Below are 22,297 nucleotides of genomic sequence, written 5' to 3'. Positions count from 1 at the left end.
TCTGCGAGTGTTTGATCGGGACGGTGTAGAGAGTGCTGGGTGTGTTTTTTGGGGACGGTGTAGAGAGTGCTGGGTGTGTTTGATGGGGATGGTGTAGAGAGTGCTTGGTGTGTTTGGTGGGGACGGTGTAGAGAGTGCTGGGTGTGTTTGATGGGGACGGTGTAGAGAGTGCTGGGTGTGTTTGATGGGGACGGTGTAGAGAGTGCTGGGTGTGTTTGATGGGGACGGTGTAGAGAGTGCTGGGTGTGTTTGATGGGGACTGTGTAGAGAGTGCTGGGTGTGTTTGATGGGGACGGTGTAGAGAGAGCTTGGTGTGTTTGATGGGGACGGTGTAGAGAGTGCTGGGTGTGTTTGATGGGGACGGTGTAGAGAGTGCTGGGTGTGTTTGATGGGGACGGTGTAGAGAGAGCTGGGTGTGTTTGATGGGGACGGTGTAGAGAGTGCTGGGTGTGTTTGATGGGGACGGTGTAGAGAATGCTGGGAGCGTTTGATGGGGACGGTGTAGAGAGTGCTGGGTGTGTTTGATGCGGACGGTGTAGAGAGTGCTGGGTGTGTTTGATGGGGACGGTGTAGAGAGTGCTGGGTGTGTTTGATGGGTACAGTGTAGAGAGTGCTGGGTGCGTTTGATGGGGACGGTGTACAGAGTGCTGCGTGTGTTTGATGGGGACGATGTAGAGAGTGCTGGGTGTGTTTAATGGGGACGGTGTAGAGAGTGCTGGGTGTGTATGATGGGCATGATGTAGAGAGTGCTGTGTGTGTTTGATTGGGACGGTGTAGAGAGTGCTGTGTGTGTTTGATGGGGACAGTGTAGAGAGTGCTGGGAGTGTTTGATGGGGACAGTATAGAGGGGCCTTTACTCTATATCTAACCCCGTGCTGCCCCTGTCGTGGGAGTGTTTGATGGGGACAGTGAAGAGCGAGCTTTATTCTGTATCTTACCCCATCCTGTACCTGTTCTGCGAGTGTTTGATGGGGACGATGTAGAGTGTGCTGAGAATGCTTGATGGGGACGGTGTAGAGAGTACTGGGAGTGTTTGATGGGGACGGTGTGGAGAGTGCTGGGAGTGTTTGATGGGGACAGTGTAGAGAGTGCTGGGTGTGTTTGATGGGGACGGTGTAGAGAGTGCTTGGTGTGTTTGATGGGGACGGTGTAGAGAGTGCTGGGAGTGTTTGATGGGGACGTTGTAGAGAGTGCTGGGTGTGTTTGATGGGGACCGTGTAGAGAGTGCTGGGTGTGTTTGATGGGGACGGTGTAGAGAGTGCTGGGTGTGTTTGATGGGGACGGTGTAGAGAGTGCTGGGTTTGTTTGATGGGGCCGGTGTAGAGAGTGCTGTGTGTGTTTGATGGGGACGGTGTAGAGAGTGCTGGGTGTGTTTGATTGGGACGGTTTAGAGAGTGCTGGGAGTGTTTGATGGGGAAGGTGTAGAGAGTGCTGTTTGTGTTTGATGGGGACGGTGTAGAGAGTACTGGGTGTGTTTGATGGGGACGGTGTAGAGAGTGCTGGGTGTGTTTGATGTGGACGGTGTAGAGAGTGCTGGGTGTGTTTGATGGGGACGGTGGAGAGAGTGCTGGGTGTGTTTGATGGGGACGGTGTAGAGAGTGCTGGGTGTGTTTGATGGGGACGGTGTAGAGAGTGCTGGGTGTGTTTGATGGGGACGGTGTAGAGAGTGCTGGGTGTGTTTGATGGGGACGGTGTAGAGAGTGCTGGGTGTGTTTGACGTGGACGGTGTAGAGATTGCTGGGTGTGTTTGATGGGGATGGTGTAGAGAGTGCTGGGTGTGTTTGATTGGGACGGTGTAGAGAGTGCTGGGTGTGTTTGTTGGGGACGGTGTAGAGAGTGCTGGGAGTGTTTGATGGGGATGGTGTAGAGAGTGCTGGGTGTATTTGATGGGGACGGTGTAGCGATTGCTGGGTGTGTTTGTTGGGGACTGTGTAGAGAATGCTGGGTGTGTTGGATGGGGACGATGTAGAGAGTGCTGGGTGTGTTTGATGGGGACGGTGTAGAGAGTGCTGGGTGTGTCTGATGGGGACGGTGTAGAGAGTGCTGGGTGTGTTTGATGGGGATGGTGTAGAGAGTGCTGGGTATGTTTGTTGGGGACGGTGTAGAGAGTGCTGGGTGTGTTTGATGGGGACGGTGTAGAGAATGCTGGGTGTGTTTGATGGGGACGGTGGAGAGGGTGCTGGGTGTGTTTGATGGGGAGGGTGTAGAGAGTGCAGGGTGTGTTTCATTGGGACGGTGTAGAGAGTGCTGTGTGTGTTTGATGGGGACAGTGTAGAGAGTGCTGGGAGTGTTTGATGGGGACAGTATAGAGGGGCCTTTACTCTGTATCTAACCCTGTGCTGCACCTGTCCTGGGAGTGTTTGATGGGGACAGTGAAGAGCGAGCTTTATTCTGTATCCAACCCCGTCCTGTACCTGTTCTGCGAGTGTTTGATGGGGACGATGTAGAGAGTGCTGGGTGTGTTTGATGGGGACGGTGTAGAGAGTGCTGGGTGTGTTTTATGGGGACGGTGTAGAGAATGCTGGGTGTGTTTAATGGGGACGATGTAGAGAGTGCTGGGTGTGTTTGATGGGGACGGTGTAGAGAGTGCTGGGTGTGTTTGTTGGGGACGGTGTAGAGATTGCTGGGTGTGTTTGATGGGGATGGTGTAGAGAGTGCTGGGTGTGTTGATGGGGACCGTGTAGAAAGTGCTGGGAGGGTTTGTTGGGGACGATGTAGAGAGTGCTAGGTGTGTTTAATGGGGACGGTGTAGAGAGTGCTGGGAGTGTTTGTTGGGGACGGTGTAGAGAGTGCTGGGTGTGTTTGATGGGGACGGTGTAGAGAGTGCTGGGTGTGTTTGATGGGGAGGGTGTAGAGAGTGCTGGGTGTGTTTGATGGGGACGGTGTAGAGAGTGCTGGATGTGTTTGATGGGGACGGTGTAGATAGTGCTGGGTGTGTTTGATGGGGACGGTGTAGAGAGTGCTGGGTGTGTTTGATGGGGACGGTGTAGAAAGTGCTGGGTGTGTTTGATGGGGACGGTGTAACGAGTGCTGGGTGTGTTTGATGGGGACGGTGTAGAGAGTTTTGGGAATGTTTGATGGGGACGGTGTAGAGAGTGCTGGGTGTGTTTGATTGGGAGGGTGTAGAGAGTGCTGGGTATGTTTGTTGGGGACGGTGTAGAGAGTGCTGGGTGTGTTTGTTGTGGACGGTGTAGAGAGTGCTGGGTGTGTTTGATGGGGCGGTGTAGAGAGTGCTAGGTGTGTTGGATGGGGACGGTGTAGAGAGTGCTGGGTGTGTTTGATGGGGACGGTGTAGAGAGTGCTGGATATGTTTGTTAGGGACGGTGTAGAGAGTGCTGGGTGTGTTTGATGGGGACGGTGTAGAGAGTGCTGGGTGTGTTTGATGGGGACGGTGTCGAGAGTGCTGGGTGTGTTTGATGGGGACGGTGTAGAGAATGCTGGGTGTGTTTGATGGGGACGGTGTAGAGAGTGCTGGGTGTGTTTGATGGGTAGGGTGTAGAGGGACCTTTACTCTGTATCTAACTTCGTGCTGTACCTGTCCGGGGAGTGTTTGATGGGGACAGTGAAGAGGTAGCTTTATTCTGTATCTAACCCCGTCCTGTACCCCTTCTGTGAGTATTTGATGGGGACGATGTAGAGAGTGCTGAGAATGCTTGATGTGGACGGTGAAGAGAGTGCTGGATGTGTTTGATGGGGACAGTGTTGGGAGTGCTGGGAGTGTTTGATGGTGACGGTGTAGAGAGTGCTGGGTGTGTTTGATGCGGATGGTGTAGAGAGTGCTGGGTGTGTTTGATGGGGACGGTGTAGAGAGTGCTGGGTGTGTTTGATGGGGACAGTGTGGAGAGTGCTGGGTGTGTTTGATGGGGACGGTGTAGAGAGTGCTGGGTGTGTTTGATGTGGACGGTGTAGAGTGTGCTGGGTGTGTTTGATGGGGACGGTGTAGAGAGTGCTGGGTGTGTTTGATGGGGACGGTGTAGAGAGTGCTGGGTGTGTTTGGTTGGGTCGGTGTAGAGATTGCTGTGTGTGTTTGATGGGGACAGTGAAGAGAGTGCTGGGAGTGTTTGATGGGGACAGTATAGAGGGGCCTTTACTCTGTATCTAACCAGGTGCTGCACCTGTCCTGGGAGTGTTTGATGGGGACAGTGAAGAGCGAGCTTTATTCTATATCTAACCCCGTCCTGTACCTGTTCTGCGAGTGTTTGATGGGGACGATGTAGAGAGTGATGAGAATGCTTGATGGGGACGGTGTGGAGAGTGCTGGGAGTGTTTGATGGGTACGGTGTGGAGAGTGCCGGGAGTGTTTGATGGGGGCGGTGTAGAGAGTGCTGGGTGTGTTTGATGGGGACGGTGTAGAGTCCTGGGTGTGTTTTATGTGGGCGGTTTAGATAATTTTGGGAGTGCTTGATGGGGACGGTGTAGAGAGTCCTGAGTGTGTTTGATGGGGATGGTGTAGAGATTGCTGAGTGTGTTTGATGGGGATGGTGTAGAGAGTGCTGGGTGTGTTTGATGGGGACGGTGTAGAGACTGCTGGGTGTGTTTGATGGGGACGGTGTATATAGTGCTGGGTGTGTTTGATGGGGACGGTGTAGAGAGTGCTGGGTGTTTTTGATGGGGAGGGTGTAGAGAGTCCTGAGTGTGTTTGATGGGGATGGTGTAGAGAGTGCTGAGTGTGTTTGATGGGGATGGTGTAGAGAGTGCTGGGTGTGTTTGATGGGGACGGTGTAGAGACTGCTGGGTGTGTTTGATGGGGACGGTGTATATAGTGCTGGGTGTGTTTGATGGGGACGGTGTAGAGAGTGCTGGGTGTTTTTGATGGGGACGGTGTAGAGAATGCTGGGTGTGTTTTCTGGGGACGGTGTAGAGAGTGCTGGGTGTGTTTGATGGGGACAGTGTAGAGAATGCCGGGAGTTTTTGATGGGGACTGTGTAGTGAGTGCTGGGAGCGTTTGTTGGGGATGGTGTAGAGAGTGCTGGGTGTGTTTGATGGGGACGGTGTAGAGAGTGCTGGGAGTGTTTGTTGGGGACGGTGTAGAGAGTGCTGGGTGTGTTTGTTGGGGATGGTGTAGAGAGTGCTGGGTGTGTTTGATGGGGACGGTGTAGAGTGTGCTGGGAGTGTTTGATGGGGACGGTGTAGAGCGTGCTGGGTGTGTTTGATGGGGACGGTGTAGAGGGTGCTTTACTCTCTATCTAACCTCGTGCTGTACCTATCCTGGTAGTGTTTGATGAGGACAGTGCAGAGGGACCTTTACTCTGTATCTAACCCCGTTCTGCACCTGTTCTGGGAGTGTTTGATGGGGACAGTGAAGAGGGAGCTTTGTTCTGTATCTAACCCGTCCTGTACCTGTTCTGCGAGTGTTTGATGGGGACGGTGTAGAGAGTGCTGGGTGTGTTTGTTGGGGACGGTGTAGAGAGTGCTGGGTGTGTTTGATGGGGATGGTGTAGAGAGTGCTGGGTGTGTTTGATGGGGAGTGTGTAGAGAGTGCTGGGAGTGCTTGATGGGGACGGTATAGAGAGTGCTGGGTGTGTTTGATGGGGATGGCGTAGAGAGTGCTGGGTGTGTTTGATGGGGACGGTGTAGAGAGAGCTGGGTGTGTTTGATGGGGACGGTGTAGAGAGTGCTCGGTGTGTTTGATGGGGACGGTGTAGAGAGTGCTGGGAGTGTTTGATGGGGACGGTGTAGAGAATGCTGGGAGCGTTTGATGGGGACGGTGTAGAGAGTGCTGGGTGTTTTTGATGGAGACGGTGTAGAGAGTGCTGGGTGTTTTTGATGGGGACGGTGTAGAGAGTGCTGGGTGTTTTTGATGGGGACGGCTTAGAGAGTGCTGGGAGTGTTTGATGGGGATGGTGTAGAGAGTGCTGGGAGTGTTTGATGGGGACGGTGTAGAGAGTGCTGGGTGTTTTTGATGGGGACGGCTTAGAGAGTGCTGGGAGTGTTTGATGGGGATGGTGTAGAGAGTGCTGGGAGTGTTTGATGGGGACGGTGTAGAGAGTGCTGGGAGTGTTTGATGGGGAGGGTGTAGATAATGCTGGGTGTGTTTTATGGGGACGGTGTAGAGTCCTGGTTATGTTTGATGTGCACGGTGTAGAGAGTGCTGGGAGTGTTTGAGGGGGACGGTGTAGAGAGTGCTGGGTGTGTTTGATGGGGACGGTGTAGAGAATGCTGGGTGTGTTTGATTGGGACGGTGTAGAGAGTGCTGGGAGCGTTTGATGGGGACTGTGTAGAGTCCTGGGTGTGTTTTATGTGGGCGGTTTAGATAATTTTGGGAGTGCTTGATGGGGACGGTGTAGAGAGTCCTGAGTGTGTTTGATGGGGATGGTGTAGAGAGTGCTGTGTGTGTTTGATGGGGATGGTGTAGAGAGTGCTGGGTGTGTTTGATGGGGACGGTGTAGAGACTGCTGGGTGTGTTTGATGGGGACGGTGTAGAGAGTGCTGGGTGTGTTTTATGGGGACGGTGTAGAGAATGCTGGGTGTGTTTGATTGGGACGGTGTAGAGAGTGCTGGGAGCGTTTGATGGGGACTGTGTAGAGCGTGCTGGGTGTGTTTGATGGGGACGGTGTAGAGGGTGCTTTACTCTCTATCTAACCTCGTGCTGTACCTATCCTGGTAGTGTTTGATGAGGACAGTGCAGAGGGACCTTTACTCTGTATCTAACCCCGTTCTGCACCTGTTCTGGGAGTGTTTGATGGGGACAGTGAAGAGGGAGCTTTGTTCTGTATCTAACCCGTCCTGTACCTGTTCTGCGAGTGTTTGATGGGGACGGTGTAGAGAGTGCTGGGAGTGTTTGATGGGGAGGGTGTAGATAATGCTGGGTGTGTTTTATGGGGACGGTGTAGAGTCCTGGTTATGTTTGATGTGGACGGTGTAGAGAGTGCTGGGAGTGTTTGAGGGGGACGGTGTAGAGAGTGCTGGGTGTGTTTGATGGGGACGGTGTAGAGAATGCTGGGTGTGTTTGATTGGGACGGTGTAGAGAGTGCTGGGAGCGTTTGATGGGGACTGTGTAGAGTCCTGGGTGTGTTTTATGTGGGCGGTTTAGATAATTTTGGGAGTGCTTGATGGGGACGGTGTAGAGAGTCCTGAGTGTGTTTGATGGGGATGGTGTAGAGAGTGCTGTGTGTGTTTGATGGGGATGGTGTAGAGAGTGCTGGGTGTGTTTGATGGGGACGGTGTAGAGACTGCTGGGTGTGTTTGATGGGGACGGTGTAGAGAGTGCTGGGTGTGTTTTATGGGGACGGTGTAGAGAATGCTGGGTGTGTTTGATTGGGACGGTGTAGAGAGTGCTGGGAGCGTTTGATGGGGACTGTGTAGAGCGTGCTGGGTGTGTTTGATGGGGACGGTGTAGAGGGTGCTTTACTCTCTATCTAACCTCGTGCTGTACCTATCCTGGTAGTGTTTGATGAGGACAGTGCAGAGGGACCTTTACTCTGTATCTAACCCCGTTCTGCACCTGTTCTGGGAGTGTTTGATGGGGACAGTGAAGAGGGAGCTTTGTTCTGTATCTAACCCGTCCTGTACCTGTTCTGCGAGTGTTTGATGGGGACGGTGTAGACAGTGCTGGGTGTGTTTGTTGGGGACGGTGTAGAGAGTGCTGGGTGTGTTTGATGGGGATGGTGTAGAGAGTGCTGGGTGTGTTTGATGGGGAGTGTGTAGAGAGTGCTGGGAGTGCTTGATGGGGACGGTATAGAGAGTGCTGGATGTGTTTGATGGGGATGGCGTAGAGAGTGCTGGGTGTGTTTGATGGGGACGGTGTAGAGAGAGCTGGGTGTGTTTGATGGGGACGGTGTAGAGAGTGCTCGGTGTGTTTGATGGGGACGGTGTAGAGAGTGCTGGGAGTGTTTGATGGGGACGGTGTAGAGAGTGCTCGGTGTGTTTGTTGGGGACGGTGTAGAGAATGCTGGGAGCGTTTGATGGGGACGGTGTAGAGAGTGCTGGGTGTTTTTGATGGAGACGGTGTAGAGAGTGCTGGGTGTTTTTGATGGGGACGGTGTAGAGAGTGCTGGGTGTTTTTGATGGGGACGGCTTAGAGAGTGCTGGGAGTGTTTGATGGGGATGGTGTAGAGAGTGCTGGGAGTGTTTGATGGGGACGGGTGTAGAGAGTGCTGGGAGTGTTTGATGGGGACGGTGTAGAGAGTGCTGGGTGTTTTTGATGGGGACGGCTTAGAGAGTGCTGGGAGTGTTTGATGGGGATGGTGTAGAGAGTGCTGGGAGTGTTTGATGGGGACGGTGTAGAGAGTGCTGGGAGTGTTTGATGGGGAGGGTGTAGATAATGCTGGGTGTGTTTTATGGGGACGGTGTAGAGTCCTGGTTGTGTTTGATGTGGACGGTGTAGAGAGTGCTGGGAGTGTTTGAGGGGGACGGTGTAGAGAGTGCTGGGAGCGTTTGATGGGGACTGTGTAGAGTCCTGGGTGTGTTTTATGTGGGCGGTTTAGATAATTTTGGGAGTGCTTGATGGGGACGGTGTAGAGAGTCCTGAGTGTGTTTGATGGGGATGGTGTAGAGAGTGCTGGGTGTGTTTGATGGGGACGGTGTAGAGACTGCTGGGTGTGCTTGATGATGACGGTGTAGAGAGTGCTGGGTGTGTTTGATGGGGACGGTGTAGAGAGTGCTGGGTGTTTTTGATGGGGAGGGTGTAGAGAGTGCTGGGTGTGTTTGATGGGGACGGTGTAGAGAGTGCTGGGTGTGTTTGATATTCTCTTCTAATCTCCTTCCCCTCTGATGAGTTTTCAAAAGTCGGCTAATATTTACGATTTTAAGAGAAATTTATTTGTAGAAATTGCAGATGAAGTAAGAGCCCGAGTAGGCCATTCGGCCCTTCTAGCCTCCTCCGCCATTCAATATGATCATGGCTGGTCCTCTATCTCATCGCTCTCCTCCCGTTCTCTCCACTTGTCCCTTGGTGCCTTTCGAATGTTGAAATCTATCTATTTCCTTCTTATGTATGTTCAGTGACCTTGCAGAGAATTAACTAGGTCAGAGGACAGCAGATTTCCCACCTAAAGGACATTAGTTTTTACAACAATTGGCACTGGATTCATGGTCTTCATCAGTCCTTCCAGATTTTTATTGAATTCACATTCTACCACCTTCCCTGGAAGTGGTGGGATTTGCACGCAGGCACCTAGTTGGGAATGTTCCAGTGACAACACCACTCTGCCATCACCTCACCACATGTTATTCCAGATGTGGTCTCCCTGCATCTTATCCTCCCACTGAGCTTTGTATTATCAGCTACGCCTCGATCATTGGCCCCAGGAAGGGTTGAACTTGTAAGCCCTAGTTTACAGGGCGAGTGCTCTAACCACACAACCATGGAGCCAACTGCATAAATGTCGCTGCTAAACTGCGCTGGCTTCTGATGGAATCTTGTTTCCTCTCTCTTGCAGATCGCTGGAGGTGGACTTCTCGCCATCACTTTCTGGGCCTGGAATGAAAAGGTAAGAATTCCTGACTCCAGCAGCTCAGGGCTAACATACAAAGAGAAAATGCTGGAAATACTCAGCAGGTCAGGCAGCAACTCTCGAGAGAGAAACCACGTTCACAGCTCGGTGATCTTTCATCAGAACCATGGAGTAGATATCTGAGCGCGTGGAACGTGGTGTAGCTGGGATTTCAGCGAAGTTTACTGTTTTCACACGAGGCTGAGGGTGGTACCGTGCTTCAGTGCTGCCTGGTAAATGAAGCCTCCTGTTCATACGTGTATAATGAAGCCAACACTGTTCTCTGCATCCCCTCAACTCCCATCCCTCACTAAAATGTTCCTGTTCTGCAGCTTCAGTGAGAATCTCCTGCAACAGGGTTTGAACCCAGTCTGGTGTCTGGTCTGAGTGGAGGGATGTGGGGGGGGTGGGGGGAGAAGGGAAGTAAGGGGGTGAAGTGGGGGGGTGGGGTAGAGGGGAAGTGGGGGGGTGAAGTGGGGGGTGGGGTAGAGGGGAAGTGGGGGGGTGGGGTAGAGGGGAAGTGAGGGGGTGAAGTGGGGGGGTGGGGTAGAGGGGAAGTGAGGGGGTGAAGTGGGGGGGTGAAGTGGGGGGGTGGGGTAGAGGGGAAGTGAGGGGGTGAAGTGGGGGGGTGAAGTGGGGGGTGGGGTAGAGGTGAAGTGGGGGGGTGGGGTAGAGGGGAAGTGAGGGGGTGAAGTGGGGGGGTGGGGTAGAGGGGAAGTGGGGGGGTGAAGTGGGGGGGGTGGGGTAGAGGGGAAGTGGGGGGGTGAAGTGGGGGGGTGGGGTAGAGGGGAAGTGAGGGGGTGAAGTGGGGGGGTGGGGTAGAGGGGAAGTGAGGGGGTGAAGTGAGGGAGTGGGGTAGAGGGGAAGTGAGGGGGTGAAGTGGGGGGGTGGGGTCGAGGGGAAGTGAGGGGGTGAAGTGAGGGGGTGGGGTAGAGGGGAAGTGAGGGGGTGAAGTGGGGGGGTGGGGTAGAGGGGAAGTGAGGGGGTGGGGTAGAGGGGAAGTGAGGGGGTGGGGTAGAGGGGAAGTGAGGGGGTGAAGTGTGGGGGGTGGGGTAGAGGGGAAGTGAGGGGGTGAAGTGGGGGGGTGGGGTAGAGGGGAAGTGGGGGGGTGGGGTAGAGGGGAAGTGGGGGGGTGAAGTGAGGGGGTGAAGTGGGGGGGTGGGGTAGAGGGGAAGTGGGGGGGTGAAGTGAGGGGGTGAAGTGGGGGGGTGGGGTAGAGGGGAAGTGGGGGGGTGGGGTAGAGGGGAAGTGGGGGGGTGAAGTGGGGGGGTGAAGTGGGGGGGTGGGGTAGAGGGGAAGTGGGGGGGTGAAGTGGGGGGGTGGGGTAGAGGGGAAGTGGGGGGGTGAAGTGAGGGGGTGAAGTGAGGGGGTGGGGTAGAGGGGGAGTGAGGGGGTGGGGTAGAGGGGAAGTGGGGGGGTGAAGTGGGGGGGGTGGGGTAGAGGGGAAGTGGGGGGGTGAAGTGAGGGGGTGAAGTGGGGGGGTGGGGTAGAGGGGAAGTGAGGGGGTGAAGTGGGGGGGTGGGGTAGAGGGGAAGTGGGGGGGTGGGGTAGAGGGGAAGTGAGGGGGTGGGGTAGAGGGGAAGTGGGGGGGTGGGGTAGAGGGGAAGTGAGGGGGTGAAGTGGGGGGGTGGGGTAGAGGGGAAGTGGGGGGGTGAAGTGGGGGGGTGGGGTAGAGGGGAAGTGGGGGGGTGAAGTGGGGGGGTGAAGTGGGGGGGGTGGGGTAGAGGGGAAGTGGGGGGGTGAAGTGGGGGGGTGGGGTAGAGGTGAAGTGGGGGGGGTGGGGTAGAGGGGAAGTGGGGGGGTGAAGTGGGGGGGTGGGGTAGAGGGGAAGTGAGGGGGTGGGGTAGAGGGGAAGTGGGGGGTGAAGTGGGGGGGTGGGGTAGAGGGGAAGTGAGGGGGTGGGGTAGAGGGGAAGTGGGGGGGTGAAGTGGGGGGGTGGGGTAGAGGGGAAGTGAGGGGGTGGGGTAGAGGGGAAGTGGGGGGGTGAAGTGGGGGGGTGAAGTGGGGGGGTGGGGTAGAGGGGAAGTGGGGGGGGTGAAGTGGGGGGGTGGGGTAGAGGGGAAGTGAGGGGGTGGGGTAGAGGGGAAGTGAGGGGGTGAAGTGGGGGGGTGGGGTAGAGGGGAAGTGGGGGTGGGGTAGAGGGGAAGTGGGGGGGTGAAGTGAGGGGGTGAAGTGGGGGGGTGTGGTAGAGGGGAAGTGAGGGGTTGAAGTGGGGGGGTGGGGTAGAGGGGAAGTGAGGGGGTGAAGTGGGGGGGTGGGGTAGAGGGGAAGTGAGGGGGTGAAGTGGGGGGGTGGGGTAGAGGGGAAGTGAGGGGGTGAAGTGGGGGGGTGGGGTAGAGGGGAAGTGAGGGGGTGAAGTGGGGGGGTGGGGTAGAGGGGAAGTGAGGGGGTGAAGTGAGGGGGTGGGGTAGAGGGGAAGTGAGGGGGTGAAGTGGGGGGGTGGGGTAGAGGGAAGTGAGGGGGTGGGGTAGAGGGGAAGTGAGGGGGTGGGGTAGAGGGGAAGTGAGGGGGTGAAGTGGGGGGGGTGGGGTAGAGGGGAAGTGAGGGGGTGAAGTGGGGGGTGGGGTAGAGGGGAAGTGGGGGGGTGGGGTAGAGGGGAAGTGAGGGGGTGAAGTGGGGGGGTGGGGTAGAGGGGAAGTGGGGGTGGTGGGGTAGAGGGGAAGTGGGGGGGGTGAAGTGGGGGGGGTGGGGTAGAGGGGAAGTGGGGGGGTGAAGTGGGGGGGTGGGGTAGAGGGGAAGTGAGGGGGTGAAGTGGGGGGGTGAAGTGGGGGGGTGGGGTAGAGGGGAAGTGGGGGGTGAAGTGGGGGGGTGGGGTAGAGGGGAAGTGAGGGGGTGAAGTGGGGGGGTGGGGTAGAGGGGAAGTGGGGGGGTGAAGTGAGGGGGTGAAGTGGGGGGGTGGGGTAGAGGGAAGTGAGGGGGTGGGGTAGAGGGGAAGTGGGGGGGGTGGGGTAGAGGGGAAGTGGGGGGGTGAAGTGGGGGGGTGGGGTAGAGGGGAAGTGGGGGGGTGAAGTGAGGGGGTGAAGTGGGGGGGTGGGGTAGAGGGGAAGTGAGGGGGTGAAGTGGGGGGGTGGGGTAGAGGGGAAGTGGGGGGGTGGGGTAGAGGGGAAGTGAGGGGGTGGGGTAGAGGGGAAGTGGGGGGCTGGGGTAGAGGGGAAGTGAGGGGGTGAAGTGGGGGGGTGGGGTAGAGGGGAAGTGGGGGGGTGAAGTGGGGGGGTGGGGTAGAGGGGAAGTGGGGGGGTGAAGTGGGGGGGTGAAGTGGGGGGGTGAAGTGGGGGGTTGGGGTAGAGGGGAAGTGGGGGGGTGAAGTGGGGGGGTGGGGTAGAGGTGAAGTGGGGGGGTGAAGTGGGGGGGTGGGGTAGAGGGGAAGTGGGGTGTGAAGTGGGGGGGTGGGGTAGAGGGGAAGTGGGGTGTGAAGTGGGGGGGTGGGGTAGAGGGGAAGTGAGGGGGTGAAGTGGGGGGGTGGGGTAGAGGGGAAGTGAGGGGTTGAAGTGGGGGGGTGGGGTAGAGGGGAAGTGAGGGGGTGAAGTGGGGGGGTGGGGTAGAGGGGAAGTGAGGGGGTGGGGTAGAGGGGAAGGGGGGTGAAGTGGGGGGGTGAAGTGGGGGGGTGGGGTAGAGGGGAAGTGGGGGGGTGAAGTGGGGGGGTGGGGTAGAGGGGAAGTGAGGGGGTGGGGTAGAGGGGAAGTGAGGGGGTGAAGTGGGGGGTGGGGTAGAGGGGAAGTGGGGGGGTGAAGTGAGGGGGTGAAGTGGGGGGGTGTGGTAGAGGGGAAGTGGGGGGGTGGGGTAGAGGGGAAGTGGGGGGGTGGGGTAGAGGGGAAGTGGGGGAGTGAAGTGGGGGAGTGAAGTGGGGGGGTGAAGTGAGGGGGTGAAGTGAGGGGGTGAAGTGGGGGGGTGGGGTAGAGGGGAAGTGGGGGGGTGAAGTGGGGGGGTGGGGTAGAGGGGAAGTGGGGGGGTGAAGTGGGGGGGAGGGGTAGAGGGGAAGTGAGGGGGTGAAGTGGGGGGTGGGGTAGAGGGGAAGTGGGGGGGTGGGGTAGAGGGGAAGTGAGGGGGTGAAGTGGGGGGGTGGCGTAGAGGGGAAGTGGGGGGGTGAAGTGGGGGGGTGGGGTAGAGGGGAAGTGGGGGGGTGAAGTGGGGGGGTGGGGTAGAGGGGAAGTGGGGGGGTGAAGTGGGGGGGTGAAGTGGGGGGTGGGGTAGAGGTGAAGTGGGGGGGTGAAGTGGGGGGGTGGGGTAGAGGGGAAGTGGGGGGGTGAAGTGGGGGGGTGGGGTAGAGGGGAAGTGAGGGGGTGAAGTGTGGGGGTGGGGTGGAGGGGAAGTGAGGGGGTGAAGTGGGGGGGTGAAGTGGGGGGGTGGGGTAGAGGGGAAGTGAGGGGGTGAAGTGGGGGGGTGAAGTGGGGGGGTGAAGTGGGGGGGTGGCGTAGAGGGGAAGTGAGGGGGTGAAGTGGGGGGGTGAAGTGAGGGGGTGAAGTGGGGGGTTGGCGTAGAGGGGAAGTGAGGGGGTGAAGTGGGGGGGTGGGGTAGAGGGGAAGTGGGGGGGTGGGGTAGAGGGGAAATGGGGGGGATGAAGTGGGGGGGTGGGGTAGAGGGGAAGTGGGGGAGGTGGGGTAGAGGGGAAGTGGGGTGGGGTGAAGTGGGGGGGTGGGGGAGAGGGGAAGTGAGGGGGTGAAGTGGGGGGGTGGGGTAGAGGGGAAGTGGGGGGGTGGGGTAGAGGGGAAGTGGGGGGGGTGAAGTGGGGGGGTGAAGTGGGGGGGTGGGGTAGAGGGGAAGTGGGGGGGTGGGGTAGAGGGGAAGTGGGGTGGGGTGAAGTGGGGGGGTGGGGTAGAGGGGAAGTGAGGGGGTGAAGTGGGGGGGTGGGGTAGAGGGGAAGTGGGGGGGTGGGGTAGAGGGGAAGTGAGGGGGTGAAGTGGGGGGGTGGGGTAGAGGGGAAGTGGGGGGGTGGGGTAGAGGGGAAGTGGGGTGGGGTGAAGTGGGGGGGTGGGGGAGAGGGGAAGTGAGGGGGTGAAGTGGGGGTGTGGGGTAGAGGGGAAGTGAGGGGGTGAAGTGGGGGGGTGGGGTAGAGGGGAAGTGAGGGGGTGAAGTGGGGGGGTGGGGTAGAGGGGAAGTGGGGTGGGGTGAAGTGGGGGGTGGGGTAGAGGGGAAGTGGGGGGGTGAAGTGGGGGGTGGGGTAGAGGGGAAGTGAGGGGGTGGGGTAGAGGGGAAGTGAGGGGGTGAAGTGGGGGGTGGGGTAGAGGGGAAGTGGGGGGGTGAAGTGGGGGGTGGGGTAGAGGGGAAGTGAGGGGGTGGGGTAGAGGGGAAGTGAGGGGGTGAAGTGGGGGGGTGGGGTAGAGGGGAAGTGAGGGGGTGAAGTGGGGGGTGGGGTAGAGGGGAAGTGGGGGGGTGAAGTGGGGGGTGGGGTAGAGGGGAAGTGGGGGGGTGAAGTGGGGGGGTGGGGTAGAGGGGAAGTGGGGGGGTGAAGTGGGGGGGTGAAGTGGGGGGGTGGGGGAGAGGGGAAGTGAGGGGGTGAAGTGGGGGGGTGGGGTAGAGGGGAAGCGAGGGGGTGAAGTGGGGGGGTGAAGTGGGGGGGTGGGGGAGAGGGGAAGTGGGGGGGTGAAGTGGGGGGGTGGGGTAGAGGGGAAGTGGGGGGGTGAAGTGGGGAGGTGAAGTGGGGGGGTGGGGGAGAGGGGAAGTGGGGGGGTGAAGTGGGGAGGTGAAGTGGGGGGGTGGGGGAGAGGGGAAGTGGGGGGGTGAAGTGGGGGGGTGGGGTAGAGGGGAAGTGGGGGGGTGAAGTGTGGGGGTGAAGTGGGGGGGTGGGGGAGAGGGGAAGTGGGGGGGTGAAGTGGGGGGGTGAAGTGGGGGGGTGGGGGAGAGGGGAAGTGAGGGGGTGAAGTGGGGGGGTGGGGTAGAGGGGAAGCGAGGGGGTGAAGTGGGGAGGTGAAGTGGGGGGGTGGGGGAGAGGGGAAGTGGGGGGGTGGGGTAGAGGTGAAGTGGGGGGGTGGGGTAGAGGGGAAGTGGGGGGGTGAAGTGGGGGGGTGGGGGAGAGGGGAAGTGGGGTGGGGGCAGCTGCCAGCATCTTTAAGTGGGCTGAAGCATAGGCAAAAACTACATGTTGAGAAACGATGTGAACCGTGGACAGTTTAGCTGGTGATGTGAGTTCAGTTTTATGATAACGTGGTTTCTTGTTTCTGTATGCACAGGGAATGTTGAATATTCAGTCCATCACTCAGATACAAGGATTCGATCCAGTCTGGCTAGTCCTAGTGGTTGGTTTACTGACCTTCTATTTGGGTCTCACCGGCTGTATTGGAGCCCTACGAGAGAATATCTGCCTCCTGAAATTTGTGAGTCTCTGTATCTACTGGTTTTAAAAATATGCCCGTATCTCTTGGATTTATCACACAAACTAGAACCAGCTGCCGTCCTGCGATGGGTCTACTTCTCGTCCCCTCTCCTGCGCTCGCTCGCTCTCCTGCGCTCGCTCGCTCTCCTGCGCTCGCTCGCTCTCATGCGCTCGCTCTCCTGCGCTCATCACTCTCCTGCGCTCGCTCTCCTGCGCTCGCTCAATCACCTGCGCTCGTCACTCTCCTGCGCTCGCATGCTCACCTGCGCTCACTCGCTCTCCTGCGCTCGCTCTCCTGCGCTCGCTCGCTCTCCAGCGCTCGTCACTCTCCTGCACTCGTCACTCTCCTGCACTCGTCACTCTCCTGCGCTCGTCACTCTCCTGCGCTCGTCACTCTCCTGCGCTCGCTCTCCTGCGCTCGCTCAATCTCCTGCGCTCGCTCAATCTCCTGCGCTCGCTCGCTCTCCTGCGCTCGCTCGCTCTCCTGCGCTCGCTCTCCTGCGCTCGCTCGCTCTCCTGCGCTCGCTCTCCTGCGCTCATCACTCTCCTGCACTCGTCACTCTCCTGCGCTCGTCACTCTCCTGCGCTCGTCACTCTCCTGCGCTCGCTCTCCTGCGCTCGCTCAATCTCCTGCGCTCGCTCAATCTCCTGCGCTCGCTCGCTCTCCTGCGCTCGCTCGCTCTCCTGCGCTCGCTCTCCTGCGCTCGCTCGCTCTCCTGCGCTCGCTCTCCTGCGCTCATCACTCTCCTGCGCTCATCACTCTCCTGCGCTCGCTCAATCACCTGCGCTCGCTCAATCACCTGTGCTCGCTCGCTCTCCTGTGCTCGTCACTCTCCTGCACTCGTCACTCTCCTGCACTCGTCACTCTCCTGCGCTCGTCACTCTCCTGCGCTCGTCACTCTCCTGCGCTCGCTCTCCTGCGCTCGCTCACTCTCCTGCGCTCGCTCACTCTCCTGCGCTCGCTCACTCTCCTGCGCTCGCTCGCTCTCCTGCGCTCGCTCGCTCTCCTGCGCTCGCTCTGCTGCGCTCGCTCTGCTGCGCTCGCTCTCCTGCGCTCGCTCTCCTGCGCTCGCTTGCTCTCCTGCGCTCGCTCTCCTGCGCTCATCACTCTCCTGCGCTCATCACTCTCCTGCGCTCGCTCAATCACCTGCGCTCGCTCAATCACCTGTGCTCGCTCGCTCTCCTGTGCTCGTCACTCTCCTGCACTCGTCACTGTCCTGCCCTCATCACTCTCCTGCGCTCGCTCTCCTGCGCTCGCTCTCCTGCGCTCGCTCGCTCTCCTGCACTCGTCACTCTCCTGCGCTCGCTCGCTTTTCTGCGCTCGCTCGCTTTTCTGCGCTCGCTCGCTTTCCTGCGCTCGCTCGCTCTCCTGCGCTCGCTCTCCTGCGCTCATCACTCTCCTGCGCTCGCTCTCCTGCGCTCGCTCTCCTGCGCTCGCTCAATCTCCTGCGCTCGCTCACTCTCCTGCGCTCGCTCACTCTCCTGCGCTCGCTCACTCTCCTGCGCTCGCTCTCCTGCGCTCGCTCTCCTGCGCTCGCTCTCCTGTGCTCGCTCTCCTGTGCTCGCTCTCCTGCGCTCGCTCTCCTGCGCTTATCACTCTCCTGCGCTCATCACTCTCCTGCGCTCGCTCAATCACCTGCGCTCACTCAATCACCTGTGCTCGCTCGCTCTCCTGTGCTCGTCACTCTCCTGCACTCGTCACTGTCCTGCGCTCATCACTCTCCTGCGCTCGCTCTCCTGCGCTCGCTCTCCTGCGCTCGCTCTCCTGCGCTCGCTCGCTCTCCTGCACTCGTCACTCTCCTGCGCTCGCTCGCTTTCCTGCGCTCGCTCGCTCTCCTGCGCTCGCTCTCCTGCGCTCGCTCTCCTGCGCTCATCACTCTCCTGCGCTCGCTCTCCTGCGCTCGCTCTCCTGCGCTCGCTCGCTCTCCTGCACTCGTCACTCTCCTGCGCTCGCTCGCTTTCCTGCGCTCGCTCGCTCTCCTGCGCTCGCTCTCCTGCGCCCGTCACTCTCCTGCGCTCGCACGCTCACCTGCGCTCGCTCGCTCTCCAGCGCTCGTCACTCTCCTGCACTCGTCACTCTCCTGCGCTCGCTCTCCTGCGCTCGCTCTCCTGCGCTCGCTCTCCTGCGCTCGCTCTCCTGCGCTCGCTCTCCTGCGCTCGCTCGCTCTCCTGCGCTCGCTCTCCTGCGCTCGCTCGCTCTCCTGCGCTCGCTCGCTCTCCTGCACTCGCCCTCCTGCGCTCGCCCGCCCTCCTGCGCACGCCCGCCCTCCTGCGCACGCCCACCCTCCTGTGCTCGCTCTCTCTCCTGCGCTCACCCTCCTGCGCTCGCCCGCTCTCCTGCGCTCGCTCTCTCTCCTGCGCTCGCCCGCTCTCCTGCGCTCGCCCGCTCTCCTGCGCTCACCCGCTCTCCTGCGCTCATTCGCTCTCTCTTTCTGTTGTCCATGCACTCTGTTTAATTCAAATTATTTCTGTTGCACCCTCGTTAATTTAACATTTCCACTCTGCTTGTCCTTCCCCACTCCCACTGGTCCCAGTCTGTCCCATGGTCAGAAGTGCTGAAGTTCTGGGAGTGTTACCCTGGCATAGAGATTACAGAAGAGTAATACCGGACTTGACAGAGTTTGATTGTTAGCTCTGGAGGCAGTAGCTGGCAAGGAGGACTGAGGGTGGGATTTAGAAAGACTGGGAGTGCAGAGGGAACTAAGGGATCCCACAACAAACAGATTAGATAAAAGTTATTGCTGTTGTGAATGGTGGCGGAGAATTAAACAAACAACTGGAGGAAGAGGCTGCACAAATATCGCATCCTGGATGGGGATGCCCAGCATGCTAAAGCCAAAGACAAGGCTGAAACATCTACAACCACCTTCAGTCAGAAGCGTAGAGTGGATGACCCATTTTTGCCTCCTCCTGAGGTCCTCAACATCACACATACCAGTTTTCAACCAATTTGATTCATTCAGTTGATGAGTAAAAAATTCACACGACACAAGTGCCTGGCAATAACCATCTCCAGCAAGAGAGAATCTAACCACCGCCCCCCTTGACGTTGAATGAATTACCATTGCTGAATTGCCCATTCTTAATTGCCCCCTTGAGAAGGTGGGGGTGAGCTGCCTTCTTGAGCTGCTGCAGTCCATGTGGTGTAGGTACACCCACCGTGCTGTTAGGGAGGGAGTTCCAGGATTTTGACCCAGCGACAGTGAATGAACGGTGATATATTTCCAAGTCAGGATGGTGAGTGACTTGGAGGGAAACATGGAGATGGTAGTGTTCCCATGCATGGACTGTCCTTGTCCTTTGAGAAAGTGCCCTCCTTTGGAAGATGTTGTCCAATAAGCCTTGGCTTATTGTGTTGCTGAACTGCATCTTGAGATGATACACACTGCCATTTCCTGGTGTCACATGGAGTGAATCGAGTTGGCTGAAGACTGACATCTGTGATGATGGGAACTTCCAGATGAAGAAAAGAGGGATCATACTCTCTGCACTTCTGTCTGAAGATGGTTGCAAACCATTCAGCCTTGTCATTTGCACTAACATGCTGGGCTCAGCCATCATTACAAATCAGGATACTTGTGCAGTTACCTCTTCTGGTGAGTTCTTGAATTGTCCACCACCATTCACGATTGGATGTGGCAAAGCTTTGATCTGAGCCATTGGTTCTGAGATCACTATTTTGTCTATTGCATGTTGCTTCTGCTGTTCAGGATGAGGTCTCCTGTTTAGGTATGCCTGGTGCTGCTCCTGGCATTATCTGCTGCACTCCATATTGAATTCAGATTGATCCCTCAGCTTGGTGCTAATGGTAGACTGGGGGACATGACAGGCCATGAGGTTACAGATTGTGGTTGAATAAAATTCGGCTGCTGCTGATGGCCCACAGTGCTTTAGCTATACCCTATTTTCAGCTGCTACATCTGTTCTGAATCCATCACATTTAACACAGTGATAGTGCCGCACAGCACTGAGGGAGAGCCGCACTGTGGGAGGGTCAGTGCTGAGGGAGTGCCGCACTGTCGGAGGGTCAGTACTGAGGGAGTGCCGCACTGTCGGAGGGTCAGTACTGAGTGAGTGCTCCACTGTCAGAGGGTCAGTACTGAGGGAGTGCCGCACTGTCGGAGGGTCAGTAATGAGGGAGTGCCGCACTGTGGGAGGGTCAGTGCTGAGGGAGTGCCGCACTGTCGGAGGGTCAGTACTGAGGGAGCGCCGCACTGTCGGAGGGTCAGCACTGAGGGAGCGCCGCACTGTCGGAGGGTCAGCGCTGAGGGAGCGCCGCACTGTCGAAGGGTCAGTGCTGAGGGAGTGCCGCACTGTCGGAGGGTCAGTGCTGAGGGAGTGCCGCACTGTCGGACGGTCAGTGCTGAGGGAGCGCCGCACTGTCAGAGGGTCAGTACTGAGGGAGAGCCGCACTGTCAGAGGGTCAGTACTGAGGGAGAGCCGCACTGTCAGAGGGTCAGTGCTGAGGGAGAGCCGCACTGTCAGAGGGTCAGTGCTGAGGGAGAGCCGTACTGTCAGAGGGTCAGTGCTGAGGGAGAGCCGCACTGTGGGAGGGTCAGTACTGAGGGAGCGCAGCACTGTCAGAGGGTCAGTACTGAGGGAGTGCTGCACTGTCAGAGGGTCAGTACTGAGGGAGTGCCGCACTGTCAGAGGGTCAGTACTGAGGGAGTGCTGCACTGTCAGGGAGTCAGTACTGAGGGAGTGCTGCACTGTCGCAGGGTCAGTGCTGAGGGAGCGCCGCACTGTCGGAGGGTCAGTACTGAGGGAGTGCCGCACTGTCGGAGGGTCAGTGCTGAGGGAGTGCCGCACTGTCGGAGGGTCAGCACTGAGGGAGCGCCGCACTGTCGGAGGGTCAGTGCTGAGGGAGCGCCGCACTGTGGGAGGGTCAGCGCTGAGGGAGTGCCGCACTGTCGGAGGGTCAGCACTGAGGGAGCGCCGCACTGTGGGAGGGTCAGCACTGAGGGAGCGCCGCACTGTGGGAGGGTCAGTACTGAGGGAGCACCGCACTGTCAGAGGGTCAGTACTAAGGGAGTGCTGCACTGTCAGAGAGTCAGTATTGAGGGAGTGCTGCACTGTCGGAGGGTCAGTGCTGAGGGAGCGCCGCACTGTGGGAGGGTCAGTACTGAGGGAGCACCGCACTGTCAGAGGGTCAGTACTGAGGGAGTGCTGCACTGTCAGAGAGTCAGTACTGAGGGAGTGCTTCACTGTCGCAGGGTCAGTGCTGAGGGAGAGCCGCACTGTCGGAGGGTCAGTACTGAGGGAGTGCCGCACTGTCAGAGGGTCAGTACTGAGGGAGTGCCGCACTGTCAGAGGGTCAGTACTGAGGGAGTGCCGCACTGTCAGAGGGTCAGCACTGAGGGAGTGCCGCACTGTGGAAGGGTCAGTACTGAGGGAGCGCCACACTGTCAGAGGGTCAGTGCTGAGGGAGTGCCGCGCTGTCGGAGGGTCAGTACTGAGGGAGTGCCGCGCTGTCGGAGGGTCAGTGCTGAGGGAGTGCTGCACTGTCGGAGGGTCAGTACTGAGGGAGCGCCACACTGTCGGAGGGTCAGTGCTGAGGGAGTGCTGCACTGTCAGAGGGTCAGCACTGAGGGAGTGCCGCGCTGTCAGAGGGTCAGTGCTGAGGGAGTGCCGCACTGTCAGAGGGTCAGTACTGAGGGAGTGCCGCACCGTCGGAGGGAAACATTAATGTCGTGAGGATTTATTAGTTAAGTGAATTCTCCTGCCCATTGCTCATTTCCTCAATATCACTAAACGGGGAGCATTTCCTCGTTCGATCAATATCTGTGGGAATCGCTATACAAAGGTTATTTGCCTCCAGAACATCTGCATTGGCTGTTGGAGGATCAACACCTTGGCAATGTCCTCAGATAGCACACGCTGCAGGTGACATGCAGGACTCCCTAAGGGCAGGTTCTTCTAGTGCTGAGTGAGCTTTCTCATGTACCCCCGTGCCCCCGGGGAGGGGCGGGTCTCCCCGTGCCCCCGGGGAGGGGCGGGTCTCCCCGTGGTGGTCATGTTGTGGGGGGATGGGTAACCAACCGGGAGTTTGGAACTTGGTGTGTTTTGTTTTGTTGTTTTTGTGGATCATCTTCGCAAATATTCAAATAATCACAAGATCCCAACTCGCTGGAGCGAGATTAAAGGATCCGGCCTGACCACTGACATCTCCACCTGACTCCCTCACTGACATCTCCACGTGTCTCCCTCACTGACATCTCCACGTGTCTCCCTCACTGACATCTCCACGTGTCTCCCTCACTGACATCTCCACGTGACTCCCTCACTGACATCTCCACGTGTCTCCCTCACTGACATCTCCACGTGTCTCCCTCACTGACATCTCCACGTGTCTCCCTCACTGACATCTCCACGTGTCTCCCTCACTGACATCTCCACGTGACTCCCTCACTGACATCACGTGTCTCCCTCACTGACATCTCCACGTGACTCCCTAACTCAGACCAATGGGCTGGAGGGATTTGTATTCTTTGACCCTATTTACCTGTTAACCTCAACTGGAGATTCTTCCATTATTGAGAGGTTGCGAAACTAG

General features: G+C 58.3%; 1 protein-coding gene across 1 annotated transcript in view; it reads left to right on the top strand.

Annotated features, from left to right (window-relative positions):
* LOC121270902 (tetraspanin-14-like) overlaps nt 1-22,297 on the top strand; it is a 345,453-nt gene that overhangs the window by 184,060 nt on the left and 139,096 nt on the right. Inside the window, exons 2-3 of the mRNA XM_041176484.1 lie at nt 9,381-9,431; nt 15,602-15,745. Of these exons, the coding sequence (XP_041032418.1) occupies nt 9,381-9,431; nt 15,602-15,745 (195 nt within the window). The remainder of the gene's footprint in view (nt 1-9,380; nt 9,432-15,601; nt 15,746-22,297) is intronic.

This window comes from Carcharodon carcharias, chromosome 28 (assembly GCF_017639515.1).
Source record: "Carcharodon carcharias isolate sCarCar2 chromosome 28, sCarCar2.pri, whole genome shotgun sequence".
In the NCBI taxonomy this organism is placed as follows: Eukaryota; Metazoa; Chordata; class Chondrichthyes; order Lamniformes; family Lamnidae; genus Carcharodon; species Carcharodon carcharias.
This window is presented reverse-complemented; position numbering and strand designations above follow the sequence as displayed.